Consider the following 17,884-nt stretch of genomic DNA (forward strand, 5'->3'; position numbering starts at 1 on the left):
CGTTGTAGGCAACGTGGGGTGGGACGGAAGCCTCGCTGGGTCAGACCGTGGCGACGCGGGAAGTCCGGACGCCGTGGCGGCCAGAAGCGGAGGTCGCAGGCACGGTCCCCGGCCGCGACCATGGCGGAGAGGCCCGAGGACTTAAACCTGCCCAATGCCGTCATCACCAGAATCATCAAGGAGGCGGTAAGCAGCTCCAGCTGGCGGCCGGACCGGGAGCGGACGAGCGGGCAGTGGGAAACAGGTGCTGGGCCGGTAGCTTTGCTCACCCTCGCTTTTCTCACAGCTCCCGGACGGTGTCAACATCTCCAAGGAGGCCCGGAGCGCCATCTCCCGCGCCGCCAGCGTCTTCGTGCTGTACGCCACATCCTGGTAAGGCGGGCAGACTTAGTCGAAGCTTAGCTGGGCTAAAGCCTAAGGAGGCGTAAAGAGAGCCACCTGATTCGGAGTTCGTAACCTGGACCCCGCAAACCCCGATAATTATGTTCTACCTCAATGGAGCGAGGTTCCGAGCCCTCGTTCTAGATCTTGAAACCTCTGAAACAAAATAAGACAATTACTTTAACCCTTTTGTATAGGGAAGGGTGGGACTCACCGTGTCACAAATATCCATGCAGGTTTTCCCGTTCCACCTTTGGGTGCTCCTTTTCCCACCCACACCATACGCGGCAAGAGCGCATCTGACAGCCCTTAATCTTTCTTCTTTCAGTGCCAACAACTTTGCGATGAAAGGGAAACGCAAGACACTGAATGCCAGCGATGTGCTGTCAGCCATGGAGGAGATGGAGTTTCAGCGGTTCGTAACCCCGTTAAAAGAAGCTCTGGAAGGTAACTGCGTTTTCGTCTTCTTGAACATCCAAGTCGATGTTCATCCTAAATGACCTGCTCATTTAGGCCCTGAGATTTTATCAACTTGAGTCTCTTTTTTACAAAGTCCAGTAGCAAGTATTGGATGCGACTCAAATGGCAGGCACCACCTCATTATCTGTTTGGTGATGCTGGGCAGATTATTTTTCCTTTTGTACCTCAGCTTTTCCAGTTACCCAGTTGATTTAGCTGCTGCTGTCTGTCTGGTTCAGCCTTGCTTCCTAACCTCCTCTTTATCCTTACAGCTTATAGGAGGGAGCAAAAAGGCAAGAAGGAAGCTTCAGAGCAAAAGAAGAAGGACAAAGACAAAAAAACAGATTCGGAAGAGCAGGACAAGAGCAGGGATGAGGACAATGATGAAGACGAGGAAAGGCTGGAGGAAGAAGAACAGAATGAAGAGGAGGAAGTGGACAACTGAGGAGAATGGGGAGATGCCCCTTGGAAGGAACCACGTGAAAACCTGGTACATGTTTGTGTGAAGCTTTTTCCGGCTGGGCAGAGTAGTCTTAGGCAGAAGAGCCTGAGAAGATTGAAATAAAAACTGAATTATCATCAGGATTATCATCAAAGCCAGTGCTTCCCAGACTCAGAGCATCTGAGTAGCAGAATCCTGTTTTGTTTAATCAGTCTCAAGGTTATAACTTTTTGGCAAGAGGGATTCTAAATGGCTAATTTAATTGGTCAGTTTGATCTCTTTTGTTTACATACACATATAGTTAGGCAATTGTTGACCCCCAGTTCCCTCCCTGCCCCCCAGAAAAGTAATGACAACTTCCATGCTGCCAACTGTGTCCCAAATCACAGAGGCAGTTAAAGCTCAGGAAAAATTGGGGTTTGATCACAGTCAACCTATTTGATTATACAGTATTTGGCAATACTAGCTTATTTCAAGTGATCAGAATGGCTTAGCTTTAGGAAACTACTAAAAAGGTTGACGAGAACAATGAAACCTGCTGTCTCTTCACTTGACAGTAACATGAATTGAATTTGGTTTTCTACAGACCCACTTGGCCTAGAGCCCTTCTATATTGCCTGTAGGCGTGTAACCTGCTTGGGAGGCTACCTTCTAGGCACATATTGTTTTTAAATCCGCAGAGTAGAATTAGTTAAGCAAGGTTGCCAATGTCTTACTCTTACAAAACAGATGGTTTAGTTTTAAATGCACCTCACTGCCTGCCACTGTACAGCTTCAGGATTTGTCATCACCTCCTGGAAGGTATAAAATTCCAGGTTTTTGTGTCCCGTAGTCCATCTTCCAGATTCGTGACTATGGCTTTTCGTTTTTCCAATTCATGACAAGTTCCGAACTTTATTTCTTTTAAGCACAACTTTCTCCCTCTGTGCTTCCCACCACCTGTCTCTGTCCTGCCTCTCCTCTGCTCCCCATTCCGACTTTCTCTGTCCCTCTTTTTTTAACTTCTGCCAACCCAGGAACTTGGATGACCTGCAGTACCCAGAGTATGGGTTCCTCTGATTCCCTAGTTCTAATCTCATGTCTTAAAACTGATTTTGTAAACCTCTTTGACCCATGAGGGAAATCTGATGGTGCTCAGGAATTTAATTCCTCCCCTAACCCATCCCCTTTAACTGCTTCTAAGTATCTCTGTTGACCTTTCCAGGTTTTCTTCTCTTTCCATTTGGTGCTCCAAGCACTTTTTTGTTGGTCTCTTTAAGTTGAGTGCTTGGAGATTGAAGGGTAGTGAAGTGTAGTTTGACACTGTTGATTTGTTAAATGAATACAGTGGAAAGTTTGTTGATAATTGAGTGAAGAATATTGAGAAAATTATAATGCTTTGTATAATAAAAAACATTATTGTTAAAAGTGATGACTCCTCTATCATCTGTCTTGTTGATAACAAGAGTGCTTTGGGGGAGGACCATGGACCATGTACTATATAGTTCTTGTGGTGTGAACTGGGCCAGATCCTTGTAAATACAGGCTCTTGCATCATCTTGGACCGCCAGCAGATGTTGGTGGTTAACAGGTAAGGGTGCTGCTCTTCAACCACAGTGAGAGCTTTCCATGGCTCTGCTGGGCACCCTATACATACTAGATGCAAACATTTATTGAATCCCTGCTATGTGTCTGGCAGTGTTCAAACTGCTATCAAGTATTAACTCTTAAACCCTATGAAGGACCTAACTGCTGTTAGCTCCATGATTTCAACTGTAACACCATATTACCTCTGATCTATATAGCTGTTTCAAAGCATTTTTCATACAAACACAACCCCAGTGGCTTTTCCTTCTCCACAGCAGAAACATCCCTTTTTTTTTTCCCCTGTTCTCACATTTATATTTGTATGAAAGACAAAGTTATTCAGTATATATTTGTTTCTTATTTCTCCCTTGCAATTTATATTGATGATATATCTCTAACAGTTAGCTATAATGTGACAGTATTACGTCTCTGGGAAAACAGCATACACTGAGTCCTTCATAGTTGGTTACTGTACAAGTTTTTTTATTTTTTTTAATACACTAAAGTGCAGTTTTTTCATCTCTAAATTGGCAGTATAATACCTATCTTGAAAGAATTTAAGATATAATAGAAGATTCTTAAACAGCGGCATATACACAATAAGGCCTTGTTTTTATCTTTTTCTCTTCTGTACACACGTTCATTTCCCTTTGAATTAACAGATTCCGAATTGGAAAGAAATCATTTTTGTAAGAAGCACTGAGATTCTTTGAAAGAATGAGTGAAACTAGGTGGGCTGGTGTCCGGGCAGGGGGTACAGCACAGGGCCCGAAACACTCACTCAACATGCAGAACGCCTGAAACTTCGTGGATCTGTATGTGCTGTGGAACCATATCATTGGCGCCAAGGACCATGCGTCCATCCAGATGAACGTGACTGAGGTTGACGAGGTGACAGGCAGGTTCAACAGCCAGCCAGTTTAAAACCTCTATCTGCAGGGCCATTCGCAGGATGGGCGAGTCAGATGACTCCATTCTCCAGCTGGCCAAGGCTGACGACATCTCAAAGAACTTCTGACTAGAGACGATCCGGGACATGGAATATCTGTTATAAATAAATAGTGAAAACCTTAAAAAAAAAAAAAGAATCGATGAAACTGATAATCTTGTCTAAGATAATTAGTTTTCTTTCATACTAGTAGACTAAGAAAAACGTAAAATCTGGATACATACACAACATAACATTTGTACTCTGTGATGAAATTAAAGACTAATCCCTGTAGCTTCTGATAGACATCAGAGGCACTGTCGTCAAGTATTTGTTTTTGGAGCAGAATTCAAACTAAATTTCAAGTTTCAGTTTGCTCATTCTATGTCAATATATTCATTTCTAATTATATAATTTAATTTTTAAAATTTAGGTAATATTGATTTCTAACAAATTTCATAAAAATAGTTTAGTGGGGTCTTGGTTTTGTTTGTTTTTATTTTTATTTAGTAAGTACGATATACATACAAAAAGTACAAATAAGAGTAGAGTTTTGTAAATTTTCACAAACAACACATTCATGAAACACACTGAGATCAATAAAACAACACGACCAGCACTCTAAAAAAGTCTTTGATTTCCCTTCTCATTATTCCCTATCTACCCAGTAGTAGTCACGATCCTGACTCCCAGCACAGATTGATTTTGCCTGGGTTTCTACTTCCTATAAACGAAATCATGCAATATGTTCTCTTGTGTCTGACTCCTTTTGTTCAACATTATATTTAAGATTTATATTGTTGCATTCACAGTACTTTTTAAGAGTACTGTTAAGAGTAACAGATTAAGGTAGAATTATATTTTAACGGCTGCAGGAAGTGGAAACAGGTCTGTCAGCCAAGAATAAGAGATAAAGGGGCTTCCCTGGTGGACCAGTGGTTAAGACTGAGCTCTCAAATCAGGGGGCACAGGTTTCATCTCTGGGGGGGAAATAAGATCCCACGTGAGACATGAAAAAAATAGATTATACTAAACAGCACTAAGATCCCGAATATGGCATGGCATGGCCAAAAAGACATAGGGGAAAATATATTAAAATTTCCACCCTGTGATTACCTCTATGAGGGAGGCTTCCCAGGTGGTGCTAGTGGTAAAGAATCCTGCTGCCAATGCAAGAGACTCGAGTTTGATCCCTGGATCAGAAGATCCCATAGAGTAGGAAATGGCAACCAACACCAGTACTCTTGCCTGGAAAATTCCGTGGACAGAGGAGACTGGCAGGCTATAGTCTACAGGGCCGCAAAGGGTCAGACACAACTGAGTGACTGAACACACCTCTATGAGTTGAAGGAGTATGGTAAACACGTATTGAGAAATCCTAGTGGTGACATGGGGCAAATTAATCTCTTGGCAATTGTTTTCCCAATCTATAAAATGAAGATAACATAGTTGTCATCAAATGTAGATAAGTGAATGTAAAACGTATGGTACTGTCCCTGGACTCTTTAATGCACAAAAAACATTACTTTCTTTCCACCACCACCTTCCTTATTTGAACACAGATCAGAACTAAGCAGTATCATATTCTCCCAGCTTTAAGCCTCTCTGTCTCTTAGACTTTGAATATAAAGAGGTATAAAACAGGTTTGGAGTACAGATTTTGATAAATAAAACCTGAGAGTAAGTGTAATACAACCCACTGGCATCCTTCACAGATCAAAATCAACAGTTCAATAATCCCTGTCTCACTTTTACAAAGGAATTCCTTTGCTACGGTATTGACCCCGATCCTTATTTCCCTCATCATGCTACCAGTTCACTCAAGCCCCATAAAACTCACCAGATCCCTCCTGCCCTTGAATATAATCTGCTGCACCTTGCCCACTCATCCTCAGACTTTTGGTCAAATCTCTCCTTGTACCCATGATAGATAGACAGGTCTGATGCTATCAGACTTGAAGTCTTTCCAAAGTGCCCATGTCTTTCACATCACATCTTCCAAACGATGGCTCAGAGTAAGCCCTGAAAAATTACGCTGGAATAACTTTTCTCTGAAAACTTAGAGGGCAGCCTGCTGCTGAACTCAACAACTTTGAAATGCTCAGTCCGCAAAAGTGGGCTTAGTTAATTGTGTTAGGCACGATGGTGTTGTTTTAATGTCCTAGACATCTAATTATTCTTTCAACAAGCAACCAGCGCCAAGTATGCGCTAGAGTGGGAAGAGAGGGCCTTTAAACAAAACCTTCGAAGCCGGTCCACAAGCAGCACAAAACAGCACCGCCCCTGGCCCGCAAGTGGGCTCCCTAGGGCCTTTCCCTGCACCTGCGCAAATCTCAGAGAAGGGAGGGGCGGGCCCGCCAGCCCTTCGGCACACCCGATTGGCCAGGCCTGCTGACGTGTAGGCGGGGCCGCGGCCGGAGTGGACCAACCCTCAGGCAAAATGCCCGCAGGGGGCGTGGTCTGCGCGCTTCGGGGGCGGGCTGCGGGGGTGGGGGGAGTGCTGCTTCCGAAAGAGCCGCCCCGCCCCCACGTGGCCTCCGGGAGACTAAAGCGCGCGACAGCGGTGGCGGGAGCGGTGTCTCGGACTCCTTAGGGAGGCAGGTGAGTAGGGTCCGGCCTCGGGGAAATGGCGGACTTGGAGACAGGGGCTGTGGCACCAAAGTCTTGTGTCCCCAGAACCAGGTTGTGCTGTACGCCCCAAGCGCCGGCTGTGCAGCTGGGGACGGAGTCACCGTGCGACTCCTATTTGAGGCTCTTAGAGGTAGACTGTTCAGCTGCAGCGGGGTTTGGGGGCGGGGGTGGTCTCTGCGTGGCCATTGCCCTTAGAGACCCGGGTCTGGGCTCCGAGTCTCCTCTGGGGTCCTTTCCTTTGGAAAGCCCCACCGGGGCTCTCTCCAGTTCAGAGCCGGAGGTGCCTCTCAGGATGCAGGAGGGCGGTGCAAACAATAACAGCCGCTCAGTGCTACGATTGCTTGTACGTTATCTGCATTGGCCTATTCCATCTTATAACAGCCCACTGAGGTCGGTTCAAGTCCTTATTTACCAGATGAGAAAACTGAGGTCTTACAGCTGAAAAGTGAGAGAATTTGAACCCACATCCACAGACTCCAAAACCCAGACGCTTAACCGTCGTGCTACCAGCTTCAGCCGGGTTCACAGTCACTGTTCTGCCTTTTCCCTCCCTACCCCCTTCTTGCAGAGCTCTCCAGGAGCCCGCCTCTGTTGATACGCTGCTTTGAAATCTATACTTAAAGTTCCAAGGGTAGTGGTGGACACTGAAGAATTCTTTGCTGGAGACCTACCTGGCTTCTAGCCCCGTTGACCCTCTGTACAATCTTGGACCAGTGTCAGCCCAGATTACCATCATTTCAGTAATGTAAGCAGCGTGCTTTAAGGAACCCCCTTAACCAGTATGTTCTAGGAGTTTGGAACTGGCGGATTCTCCTTTTAGCTCCAAATAGCTAAGCCCAGATGAGACTGGGCTCTTCAAAGTCAAGTCAAGGCCTGGGTCTCCTTCTCTTTAAACCCCATTCCAAGTCCTGGGGCAGGCCGGAATAGATATTCAGGAAATGCAGGTTGAATAAACAGGCAGCCAGGCGGATCCTTTTCAGAACTGCCTACCAACTGGGCCCTTCTGGGGCTTTGGATTTCTCAGCCCTGAGCACCTTTTACCTAGCTGGCTCTCCTGACTGTCTCCTCCCCCTGCTAGTGGCAGAGCCAGCCTTCCCTGGCAGCAGCTTGCAACCCTTTGTGCTAAGACCGTAGCCTCTGGAATCCTCGGAGGAACACAACACGGGGGCATCAGACCCAGCAGCTCTTCTCAGCTCCTCCTGGTGGTGGTTCTCTAGGGCCCAACTTAGGTTACTCTCGGGTGGGAGAGGTTACCTTCCAAGGAAGGAGACATTTTCACAATCAGTCTGAAATTTACTTATGCCTCAGTGTCCCCTCTTCCATGAAGCCATCCATCCTTGATTCCCAGAGAGACAGGTCCCTCTCACAACCCTCTACTGAAGTATCAGTATGGTGATGGTTTCTCCTCTACCATATAAACTGCTGGAAGGCAGGAACCCCCCACTTCAGATATCCTGGAAGACCCTGTGGGCCATCCAGGTTTGAGGGAATGTTCTCCCTTCTGGGTGCAGAGGGCACAGCTGTGAGGACCCTCCTGGAGGTCTAGTCAGCTCACTTCTGCTCCTGATGATAGTAAAAGTAGCAGCAGCTACATGTATACGTGTGGCTCCTTGTGCCAGGCATGTACCTCTTCACTATCTCTGATCTTCTCTGCAGCTTTGTAAGTTAGATAGTATCGTTCTCATTTCATAGATTATGAAGTGAAGATTCTGCAACCTTGCCCAGAGTGACACACAGACAAGACCTGGGACTGTTTGACCCTGAAACGTTGTTCTTTCTGCATTGCCTGCTACAGCCTGCCAGTTAAGCTAATGTGTTCTGAATCCCATGGTGACTTGCCCTTGTCTTTGGTGTGGTGTCACAGGATTTGAGCTGTGGCTTACAGGCTCCCTTAGTTTAGGAGAAGGGCCTCTCCCAAGTTTGTGACAAATCTTCCAGTCTTTGAGGGTCTTTTGGGAAACCAAAACTTCCATCTGGATTTGGCTCTGATACTCAGGGGGTGGTGTTCTGCTGCACAAATGTTTATTAAGCTCGTATGTAACAGGATGACTGTGTGTGGGGCAGGTAACAGGGCACTTGAGTGGAAGCCAGGTCAAGCTCAGAGCGGTACATGACTTGCCGTGGCTGTCAAACAACTCCTGTCGCTTTCTGCACCCTGCTTCCGCAGCAGAATGTGAGAGATTAAACAGGATTGGTGATTTCAACTCTTTTAATGTTTTCAGCACTAATACCCATTTCTCAACTTTCTCTGAAACCTAAAATTAAAAAAAAAAAAAAGCAGGTAAAAGTGAAACTGCCCTAGTAAAGCCTGCCCCTTACCACTCTCACCCTCCTCCCTTGCCCCCCACCCCTAAAACCCCCAGTCTTCTCTGGTAAATTGGGACTGCAGGGCCCTAGGCAGCCTGCCCTGTTGCTTCTGAAGGCATTTGTTCCTTCAGCAGCCTTCTAAAGTAGATGCAGATTTGAGACCAGTGGAATGCAGTTTTGAATTCCAGAAGCCTGGGGCCAGCTGCCGTTGTTGTTGTTGTTCTCTGGAAAGTAAGTTAGAATCTAGCTTCAGAATGTGATGTGAATGACGTTGAGCAAGTCACTTCACCTCTCTGAGCCTCCGTCTTCTTAGCACTAAAAATTAGGACAATTTTCTGCAATTACATGAGATAATATATGTGTGTAGTGTACCTAGTGCAATGCCCAGCACGTGACACACCCTCAGTATTTTTTCCTCTGATATCCTGCACCTCTCCAGCCTCAAGGCAGAGATAGTATAGGCAGAGAGACTTCTGCTGAATCAAGTGTTTATCAGTAGTATGGGGTATAGTAGGCTACACCCTGTAGTCATTGTCTGCAACAAACTCACTCACATTCTGGCTCAGTCACTAACTAGCTGTGTGGTCTTGAGCAAGAGACTTAACCTGTCTGAGCTGGGCTAATCCTTGGCAGACCTGAGAGCAAATCTTGCACAGAATCGGTGCTCAGGACTTTGTATCTTCTGAACGATCGCTCATATGGGGGTTGGGCCATCTTTGGGGAGGCCTGGCTTGCCCTGGGTCAGATGATGTGGCTGGCCCCAGGGGTGTGGCGGTGAAGTGGAACCTGTGTGGCTCCCGATAACCCCAACCCCACCAAGGAGGAGGATCAGACAAAGCTGGCCCCAGAGCTAGCTGGGAAGAAGCCAAGGGGGCCTGGGAGAACTGGGGGGCAGAGGGAGGGGAAGGTATCATCAGTGTACTTAAGGACCACCCTCCCACAACCGGCCTGGAGACTGTGCAGCTTTGGGTAAGTCCCTGCCCCTCTCTGGGCCCCTAGGTCCCATTCATACAAGGAGAGATTAGTGGCTCTTTGTTTTCCCCCCAGCTGGCTGTTAGGCACTTCCAAAAGGAAGTGTCTAAAACACAGCTCTCCACCTCCTCTCTCTGCAAGCTCGGCTCCCCGCCGCCCTCTTCCTGCCTGTCACTGGCTCTGCTGTCCTCCAGGTCAAGCAAGCTAGAGCTAGAGCATCCGCCCCAAGAGACTGCCTCTTGGCCGCCTTAGGACGGCCCCTCCTTCCCACCCCTTTAGCCCCACAGCCTCTGTCCTCATCTACTCCCTAGTTGGCTGGGCCCCACTAAGGCTGCAAGAATGACCCCTAAAGCCAGGCTCTGGCCAAGCCCCTCCCCCACCCCAGCTCAGAAATCTTCCCTGACCTCATCCTGCCACCGCCCACCCACCCCTAGCTCCTCTCCTCCAAACACACATCCTCAATTGCCTCTTCAGTCCTCCCAGCCATCCACACCCCGTCCTCCTTCCCCACCCCGGCCCCTTCCTTCCCTTCCGGAGGGAACGTTCTCCCATTTCCCTCTACCAAGCTGAACCCACTCATCCTGCAAAACCAACTGCGAGTCCTATCTTCTTCCAACAAGCTTCTGACCTCCTGACTCACATTGGGAAAGTCCTGGCTCATTCACAGTGGGCTCGGCCTCTCCGAGATGCACTCAGTCTGCCCAGCCTCCCACTACAGCAGTGCCAGCTGGATGAGAAACCACGTGTGCGAGTGCCCACTGTGGCCTGGCACATAGTAGGTGCTCAAGAAACGCATCTTAATGCCGCAGCTTTCTTTTGTCTTACACCTCTTTTATTGTTTGGTCTTACACCCCTTATTTGGCATTGAGCGCATGTTGTCTTTGTACTTCATGCAATTAAATGTTTACTGCGCGGCAGAGTGCCGTGGGGAGGCAAAAATGAACTAAGCGTGGACCCTGCCCTGCAGAAGCTCTGCCTACGGGGACGAGATAAGGTAGGTCCACAGAGAGCTGTTACGTAAGAGAGACGGATCTGGGCGAGAGGAGACGGCGCAGAGGGACAGGGAAGGAGGGACTGTCTCGTGGAGAGCCTGGTCGGATTTGGGGGTGGGGGAGTTGTGGAAAGAGGAGCACAGCCTCCTAGGGAAAGAAGATGAACCAGAAGGTGGCCAAGTGTGGCAGGTGCTTGGGGAGCAACATGAGGCTCTCTGGCTGGAAAGGACACCCGTGGCCACTCCCAGGGGTGTCTGTCTGTCTGTCGGACACTGCCATTTAATCCAGTTCACATGTGTCCTACGTGATAAGAAGTCCATGGGCCAAAGGGTTAGCAGTGCTTTTCCCTAGAGGCAGAATTACAGGACATTTTTCTCTTTCTGCTTATCTGTACTTTTCTGAAATTGCTGCCACGCCCACGGATGTCATTCATGGAATAGACAGAGCTGAAGTGGTGGCTGCATCAAGGATTCTCAGGAATTCATGTCCAGTCCACCCCAGACTGATTCTTTGATAAAGTACAATGAAAATAAATTATTAGAGACATGTTTTTTTTAAAGAGAGACGGTGTAAAATACAAATCCAGACTTTATTTATTTTTTTTTTCAAATCCAGACTTTATTAGATTCAGCTTGCTCTGGAAGTTTCTGAAGGCCCACTATCTTGTGTCTCCTTACCGTGATGCAGACTGGCAGGGACTGATGAACCCCAGTAGCACTGGGTCAGAGCCTGGGGGAATGTGACCACCTCCTGGTACCAAGGACCATGTCTCATGTGCCTCCCATTGTCCCCAGAGCTGAGCACACGGCAGACCCCCTGGGAGACCTCAATTCCAACCAGCTGACTCTCCTGTGCCCCCCGTGCCCACCATGCATCCTCAGTCAGTTCTGCACAGCGGCTACTTCCACCCACTGCTCCGCAACTGGCAGACAGCCGCCACCAGCCTCAGCGCCTCCAACCTTATCTACCCCATCTTTGTCACGTGAGTCCCCCAATGAGCCAGGTCTTTGATCCACAGGGGGTGGGTTGAGGGGTGTGTGTGTGTGAACAGAACAGGTGTCTGTGTTGTAAGGGGTAAAGTGAACTGTCAGCTTGGAGCTCAAGGTATTGGAAGTGGCCTATGGGTTTAGGACAACCATCTTTGAAAAAAAAACCTTGAAAAGAATACAGTCCTCCTTGTTGGAAAATAAAAATAACCCTTGCCTGTCACCCTGAGTTTGTGCCATAAGACAGAAGTTGAGATCTTCTGTAGGTTGTACATGTAAAAGGTGGTGGTCATCATCATTCATGATAGCACCTGACTCTTATTGAGGGCTTAGTGTACTCCGGGTACTACTGTGCTAAGCACCTATTGCTAAGCACCTATAGATATTACCTCATTGTACCCTGACAGTATTCAGATGAGAAAAATACGGATATGATCCCTTAGAATGTCATCTCCACAAGGGCAGGAATTTCTGTCTCTTTTGTTCACTGTTGGATCACCAGCCCCAAGAACAGTACCTGACACATGATAAGCACTCAATAAATATTTGTTGAATGGGGAATTCCCTGGAGGTCCAACAGTTAGGACTCCATGCTTTCACTGCCGAGGGCCCAGGTTCATCACCCGGTTGGAGAACTAAGAGCCCACAAGCTGCACAATGCATCCCTAATATAAATACATACACTTGTTGAATGAGTGAATGAATCGACCCACGATACGGATCAAAGAGAATATCCTGTGGTCAAGGTCACCCAGGCAGTAAGTGACTGGGCTAGCAACCAAGGACCTCTGACTCAGAGTCCACGTTCTTGCCCACTTGATTCCTTCCTGTGAGTACTGTTCTTCTAGCACAGTTGCTTGTTGTCACTTTATTCTTGTTGTTCCTGTTATTATTTCAGGCCCTGGGCTTGGCCAGGCAGGGGAACCAGACACTGGATCCCATCCTCCTCCCACCACCTCCGCCTCCATATCCCTTCCCAGCTTCCCAACCATCCCTCCCACTCACCCCCTCACTGCTGGCCCTTCCCACAGCTACCAATCCATAGCCCATCCCCGGCTCTTGCAGGGATGTTCCTGATGACAAACAGCCCATCGCCAGCCTCCCAGGAGTGGCCAGGTAGGAACTGGGGTGGGGAGGGCAGGGTTATGATGGAGGGAGTGATTTCACAGGTGGAGGTGCCAGGAAGCTGATGCAGACCCAGGAGGGAGACGATCTGGAGAGGCTGACTTCCCATCAGAAGGGTTTTCTCAGGGGCAGAGTTGCTCCACAACAAAAGAGGCAGTCTGGTGCCTATCACCAAAGGCATCACAGCAGAGGAGAGTTGAAGTTCAGATGGGAGCTCAGTAACAGAACCTTGAAGGAGTCTTCCAAGCTGAATCCCACAGCTCTGCCACTTAGGGCCTCGGTTTGCCCATCTGTCTGATGGGTGCATTCCTGCCCCACCCTGTACTGTGAAACTTGAGCCCTCCTAATGCCATCTGCAACTTGACTCTTAACAGAGGCACAGACCAGACGGGTGGGGGGACCCTTGCCTGGGCCCTGCCTCACTTCAGCCTCTGCACAAAGGTACGGTGTGAACCGGCTGGAAGAGATGCTGAAACCCCTGGTGGAAGAGGGCCTGCGCTGTGTCCTGATCTTTGGTGTCCCCAGCAGAGTTCCCAAGGTGATGAGTCGGAGGAGGAGTCAAAGGAAAGGGTCGAGGGGGGGCGCGGATAAGCTGAGGTTCCACAATGACCACACCCTCACTCCAGCCTGGTGCTGGTCCCGGGCTCTGCTACGTGGGGCCTCAGCTTGCCCATCTGTCTGATGGGTGCGTTCATCTGTCTGATGGGTGGCCTGGGGCCACCAGTGAAGGAACACAGTCGCTGCCCTGGAAACAGCAGCCATGTGGCATCAGGAAGCTAAGCAGGGCTGCAGCTCTGAATGGGCAAGTCAGGTCTCCTGTACAAAGTGGGAATAGTCCTCCCCAGGCCTCCTGGTCCAGGGGCGGTGGTGGTGATGAAGGAGTGGGCTGGCCTGCTCTGATGGCCGGCCACCGTGCCTCCCTAAGGCTTCATGTAACAGACACACCGCGTTGTCTTTCCCCTGCCGCTAGGATGAGCGGGGCTCCGCAGCCGACTCCGAGGACTCCCCGGCTATCGAGGCCATCCGTCTGTTGCGCAAGAATTTCCCCAGCCTCCTGGTGGCCTGTGACGTGTGCCTGTGTCCCTATACCTCCCACGGTCACTGCGGTGAGCTCCCGCCTCCCACCAGCCCCGTTGCCACCCACAATCCCGCTGAGGTGGGGATGTGCCGAGGCCCGAGCTGTTCCCCCAAACCCAGCTGTTGGTCCTGCAGGGCTTCTGAGTGAGAACGGGTCATTCCAAGCTGAGGAGAGCCGCCAGCGGCTGGCAGAGGTGGCTCTGGCCTATGCCAAGGCGGGTGAGTAATCCCCCAGCAGGGATGAGCACCCCCAGGTCAGGGAGGCGGCAGGGTGGATAGAGGAGGATCCCAGAGTTCTGAAGGCCACCCTCTGCCCTTCAGGATGTCAGGTGGTGGCCCCGTCGGACATGATGGACGGACGCGTGGAGGCCATCAAGGAAGCTCTGATGGCACATGGATTCGGCAACAGGGTAGGGGAGGGGTGTGGGGAGGTGAGAGAGCCTGGGCCAGACCTGCCCCTGTGTCTGCTCCCCACATGGACGAAGCAAGGCCCAGAGCTCCAATGGGCCTGGGACACAGGCTCTTCTTTGGACCTGGGTCCTTCCTCTCCTTTTCACTTCACCCTGGGACACGTGAAAAGGGCTGGCTGAGCTGAGACCCCTGTTATCTCCCTGTAGGTATCAGTGATGAGCTATAGTGCCAAATTCGCTTCTTGTTTCTATGGACCTTTCCGGTGAGTAGGAATGGGTGAGGGTCTGCTGTTGAATCCCTGACCTGCTAGCCCAAAGCTGGAGCCCACCTGGTGTCTCTGCTTCCCCAGGGACGCGGCTCAGTCGAGCCCGGCTTTTGGAGATCGCCGCTGCTACCAGCTGCCACCCGGAGCACGAGGTCTGGCCCTCCGCGCGGTGGTGAGTGAGCCCCACCCAGCCTCTCCCCCCGTCGCCTCGCCTCCCAGGCACTGCCCACACCATACCTCATCTCTTAGGACCGGGATGTTCGGGAGGGAGCAGACTTGCTCATGGTGAAGCCAGGAACGCCCTACCTGGACATCGTACGGGAGGTAAAGAACAAGGTGAGAACAAGGGTGTCGCCACCCAAGACTGAGTCCAGATCAGGTCAGTCCTGGCTCTGTACACAGTGTGACCTTGGGGAAGGCATTTTCTCTTTCTGGGCAAGAAGGGCCAGAGTTGGGGCTGGGGAGATGAGAGTGTATCCACAGATTCTGGGACCTTCGATCGAGGGAATCTCAGAGTTGGAAGCAATCTGCCCAGGAACTGGAACGCTCCCCCACCTCCCGTATGCCATCCCTGCCAGGGAAACACTGTGGGCCTCTGTGCCAGGGCTCGGGGGAGCCTTTGAACAACTCAAGAGTGGGCCAGGCTGCCAGCAGCAATGACTCAGGTCTTGTGGCAGGGAGGAAGGGACACCCGGAGGTACAACCACCCCCGCCACTGCAACCTGCCTGTCCCCCACTGCTTCCCCAACAGCACCCTGAGCTCCCCCTGGCTGTGTACCACGTTTCTGGAGAGTTTGCCATGCTGTGGCACGGGGCCCAGGCCGGGGCATTTGATCTCAAGGCTGCTGTACTAGAGGTCATGACTGCCTTCCGCAGAGCCGGTGAGCATGCAGGAGTGGGGGGTTTTGACCTGGGCCACAGGGAACTGATAGGCACCCTGCCCAAATAGGGAAATAAAGTTAGGGGACAGCCTGGAGTCACCTGTCTGGAAATGCCAATGATCTAAACAGACAGGCTGGGGAACGGACATGAAACTGCGGGGCAGAAGGTGAGCAATGAACCATGCAGAGCCCTCAGTTACTTTTTGATTTTGAGACCTTGGGCAAGTCACTTCTCTAACTTCAGTGTCCTTGTCTGTAGACTGGGGATAAGACAGATGGTGCATGGTCATCAAGGGGATTAAATGAGATGCTGCGTGTAATTGGCATATGCATGTCATTTCAGAAATGAGAGCTGGTTTTGTTGGTTAGGCACACAGCGTGGCGGGGGAACTCACAGCTTGCCTATTTCCCCCACTGTGCAACTTTATACCTGGGCACACTGAGGCCCAGAAAGAGAAAATGCCTTCCCCAAGGTCACACAGTGTATAGAGCTAGGACTGACCAGAACTAGACTCAGGTCTTAGGTGGTGACACCCTGGGGCTGTGCCTCTTCATAGTAGCCTTCTTCCCACCCCAGCCCTCACCTCCCAGAAGGTATTTCCCAAGCTGATGCCCTGCCCCGCTGCCCGCTTCTTTCCCCACACAGGTGCCGATGTCATCATTACCTACTATACACCTCAGCTACTGCAGTGGCTGAAGGAGTGATGGAGAAAGTGTACCAGATTCAAGAACTAGAACTTTTCCATTCCTGAGCCTTGGAGAAGTGAAAACCAAAGTAAACGATGCTTTTAGAACTGTGCACTCCTGCCCTCTTCCTGCTTATGTGCTGGCGGGTGCCTGGAAGCCCTGGGTGGTTTTTGCCAGCCTGCCAAATCTTCCCACTTGCAGCCACATCCTCACTGGCTCTCCCAGGCTTCCCAGCCCCTCCTCTGGGTCAGTCCTGAAGCTCACCTTTGCCAACCCTGCTCCTTCTTCTGGGGCTGCTTTAGCTGGAAAACCACCAGGACTCATGGCATCAGCTCAGTGGGGTCTGGGAGAAGGGCTTGGAACATTAAGGGAGAGAGGGCAGTTGATTCTTGGACCCTAAGAAGCTCTGGAAAGCTGGAGGCCTCTGGCAGCAGAGGTGGGCACACAGGCCTAGATTGACCCCCTGGGTTTAGAGTTGACATTTGCTGCAATTCCACTGGAAAGCGATCCCCACACAGGCCAGTGGTTGCCAGGCTGCCTGAGGTCTGCTGTTGTTCTCTGAGCCATAAACCTGGAGAAGAATTACTCATTAACAAGCAGAAAAGAATTAATTCATTAACAAGCAGGAACGCTGCCGAAGGATCGAAATTCAGAAGCAAAGAGAATTCCTGACTGTTGGCGATGGCACCACCAAAAAGGCTCTTTATTGCAGAGATATTTCTTGAGAAGGTCTGCTTTGTGCCCACGCACAATACCGGGTCCTGGGGATATATAGCAGGACAGACTTCAGCTTGTCTCTGTGTGGAATCTACACAAGGGAACCAGGGTGACAGATGCCAAGAAGAAAACAGACAAATAAGGCAGTTACAGATGGTAATAGTGCTTCCAGGGAGAGAAAGGGTCTGAGACAGAATAATAGATGATGGGCCTCGCTTGAGAAGCCCTTCCTGAGATTGAGGGGCAAGGAAAGGCCTTTAACAAGAGGAGAGGGAAGCGGATGTCAGAAGCTGTGAGAATGACGGCAGAGTGTGCAGGTTCCTGCAACAGCAGGAACCCCATCGTGGGAACCAGATGAGGAAGAAGGTGGGTGACAGCACCGGAGGTTGGAAAGGTAGATCCCACACTTTGTAGGAAGCTTGGTTTCTGTTTTGCATCTGATAGAAAGCCATCTGAAGGGCCTTAACCAGGCGTTATACGTGTTCATGTTCCCCCATTCTGCTGCTTTGAAAAAAAACGGAGGGGTGAGCCAGAACCAGCCTGGTTGGGAGGCTGCTGCAGACCCCAGGGAACCATGCCAGTGGCCTGGACCAGGGTGGTGGCAGTGGAGAGCAAAGGAAGCGGAATGTGCTCAGGATACATTCTGAAGACCAAATAAGCAGGCTTTGCCAATGCTTTCCTGTTGGGGAATTGAGGCAGGGAACGAGATGCCTTCATGGGTTTCTGGCTTGAGAAACAGGTCTCTCTTGGTTCTTCTAAGGGGATGCGATGTCATGTTCCCCACTCCCAAGTGAAAGTTCAGGCCCAGCTAAGGAGGGGCTAGTTCCTAAGTCCACCTGCCTGTCTGCAGAGTTACAGAGAATCCCAACTCTAGAGCCAAAGCAAGACTATTTTGGATGTTAAAGCAGTACAACCTATTTTAAAATTTAGAAATACCTGAGTTAGAGGCAGCTCCCCTCTGACTCCTGGTGCTCTTCCCCAGAGCTGTGGCCACCTCATTCTGTACTCAGCGTTTGGGACGTGAAGAATCACCTTGAGACTGAAAACATGAGAGATG

The 17,884-nt window shown here is 50.0% G+C and overlaps 2 protein-coding genes and 1 pseudogene across 5 annotated transcripts; all 3 read left to right on the forward strand.

Annotated features, from left to right (window-relative positions):
• Window positions 1–6: 6 nt before the first annotated feature.
• POLE3 (DNA polymerase epsilon 3, accessory subunit) lies at window positions 7–2,693 on the forward strand. The gene is made up of 4 exons (XM_005902475.3): window positions 7–186; window positions 287–372; window positions 710–828; window positions 1,113–2,693. Exons 1-4 carry the CDS (start codon window positions 121–123, stop codon window positions 1,283–1,285), a joined length of 444 nt encoding a protein of 147 aa, XP_005902537.2. The 5' UTR covers window positions 7–120; the 3' UTR covers window positions 1,286–2,693.
• A 941-nt stretch (window positions 2,694–3,634) lies between these two features.
• On the forward strand, window positions 3,635–4,129 carry LOC102278076 (small ribosomal subunit protein eS21 pseudogene; annotated as a pseudogene).
• A 2,113-nt stretch (window positions 4,130–6,242) lies between these two features.
• Window positions 6,243–16,222, forward strand: ALAD (aminolevulinate dehydratase). 4 transcript variants are annotated; one of them, XM_005902477.3, is made up of 12 exons: window positions 6,243–6,377; window positions 11,473–11,660; window positions 12,730–12,780; window positions 13,231–13,327; window positions 13,760–13,895; window positions 14,002–14,085; window positions 14,188–14,276; window positions 14,484–14,539; window positions 14,627–14,714; window positions 14,792–14,878; window positions 15,294–15,423; window positions 16,070–16,222. In XM_005902477.3, the coding sequence occupies exons 2-12, from the start codon at window positions 11,548–11,550 to the stop codon at window positions 16,126–16,128; spliced, it is 990 nt and encodes a 329-aa protein (XP_005902539.1). In that variant the 5' UTR covers window positions 6,243–6,377; window positions 11,473–11,547; the 3' UTR covers window positions 16,129–16,222. The 4 variants fall into 4 exon arrangements, with proteins under 4 accessions (XP_005902539.1, XP_070231162.1, XP_070231160.1 ...); XM_070375059.1 differs by lacking the exon at window positions 6,243–6,377 and adding an exon at window positions 6,652–7,152; XM_070375060.1 differs by lacking the exon at window positions 6,243–6,377 and adding an exon at window positions 10,095–10,680.
• The last annotated feature ends 1,662 nt before the right edge of the window (window positions 16,223–17,884 follow it).

This window comes from Bos mutus, chromosome 8 (genome assembly GCF_027580195.1).
Source record: "Bos mutus isolate GX-2022 chromosome 8, NWIPB_WYAK_1.1, whole genome shotgun sequence".
Lineage (NCBI taxonomy): Eukaryota > Metazoa > Chordata > Mammalia > Artiodactyla > Bovidae > Bos > Bos mutus.

Coding starts and splice junctions, on each gene's coding strand:
- POLE3 (XM_005902475.3), top strand. CDS start 121: ATGGCGGAGAGGCCCGAGGACTTAAACCTGCCCAATGCCGTCATCACC. Junction 187..286: donor CCAGAATCATCAAGGAGGCG/GTAAGCAGCTCC, acceptor CTTTTCTCACAG/CTCCCGGACGGTGTCAACAT. Junction 829..1,112: donor GTTAAAAGAAGCTCTGGAAG/GTAACTGCGTTT, acceptor TTATCCTTACAG/CTTATAGGAGGGAGCAAAAA.
- ALAD (XM_005902477.3), top strand. CDS start 11,548: ATGCATCCTCAGTCAGTTCTGCACAGCGGCTACTTCCACCCACTGCTC. Junction 11,661..12,729: donor ATCTACCCCATCTTTGTCAC/GTGAGTCCCCCA, acceptor CGGCTCTTGCAG/GGATGTTCCTGATGACAAAC. Junction 15,424..16,069: donor GACTGCCTTCCGCAGAGCCG/GTGAGCATGCAG, acceptor TTCCCCACACAG/GTGCCGATGTCATCATTACC.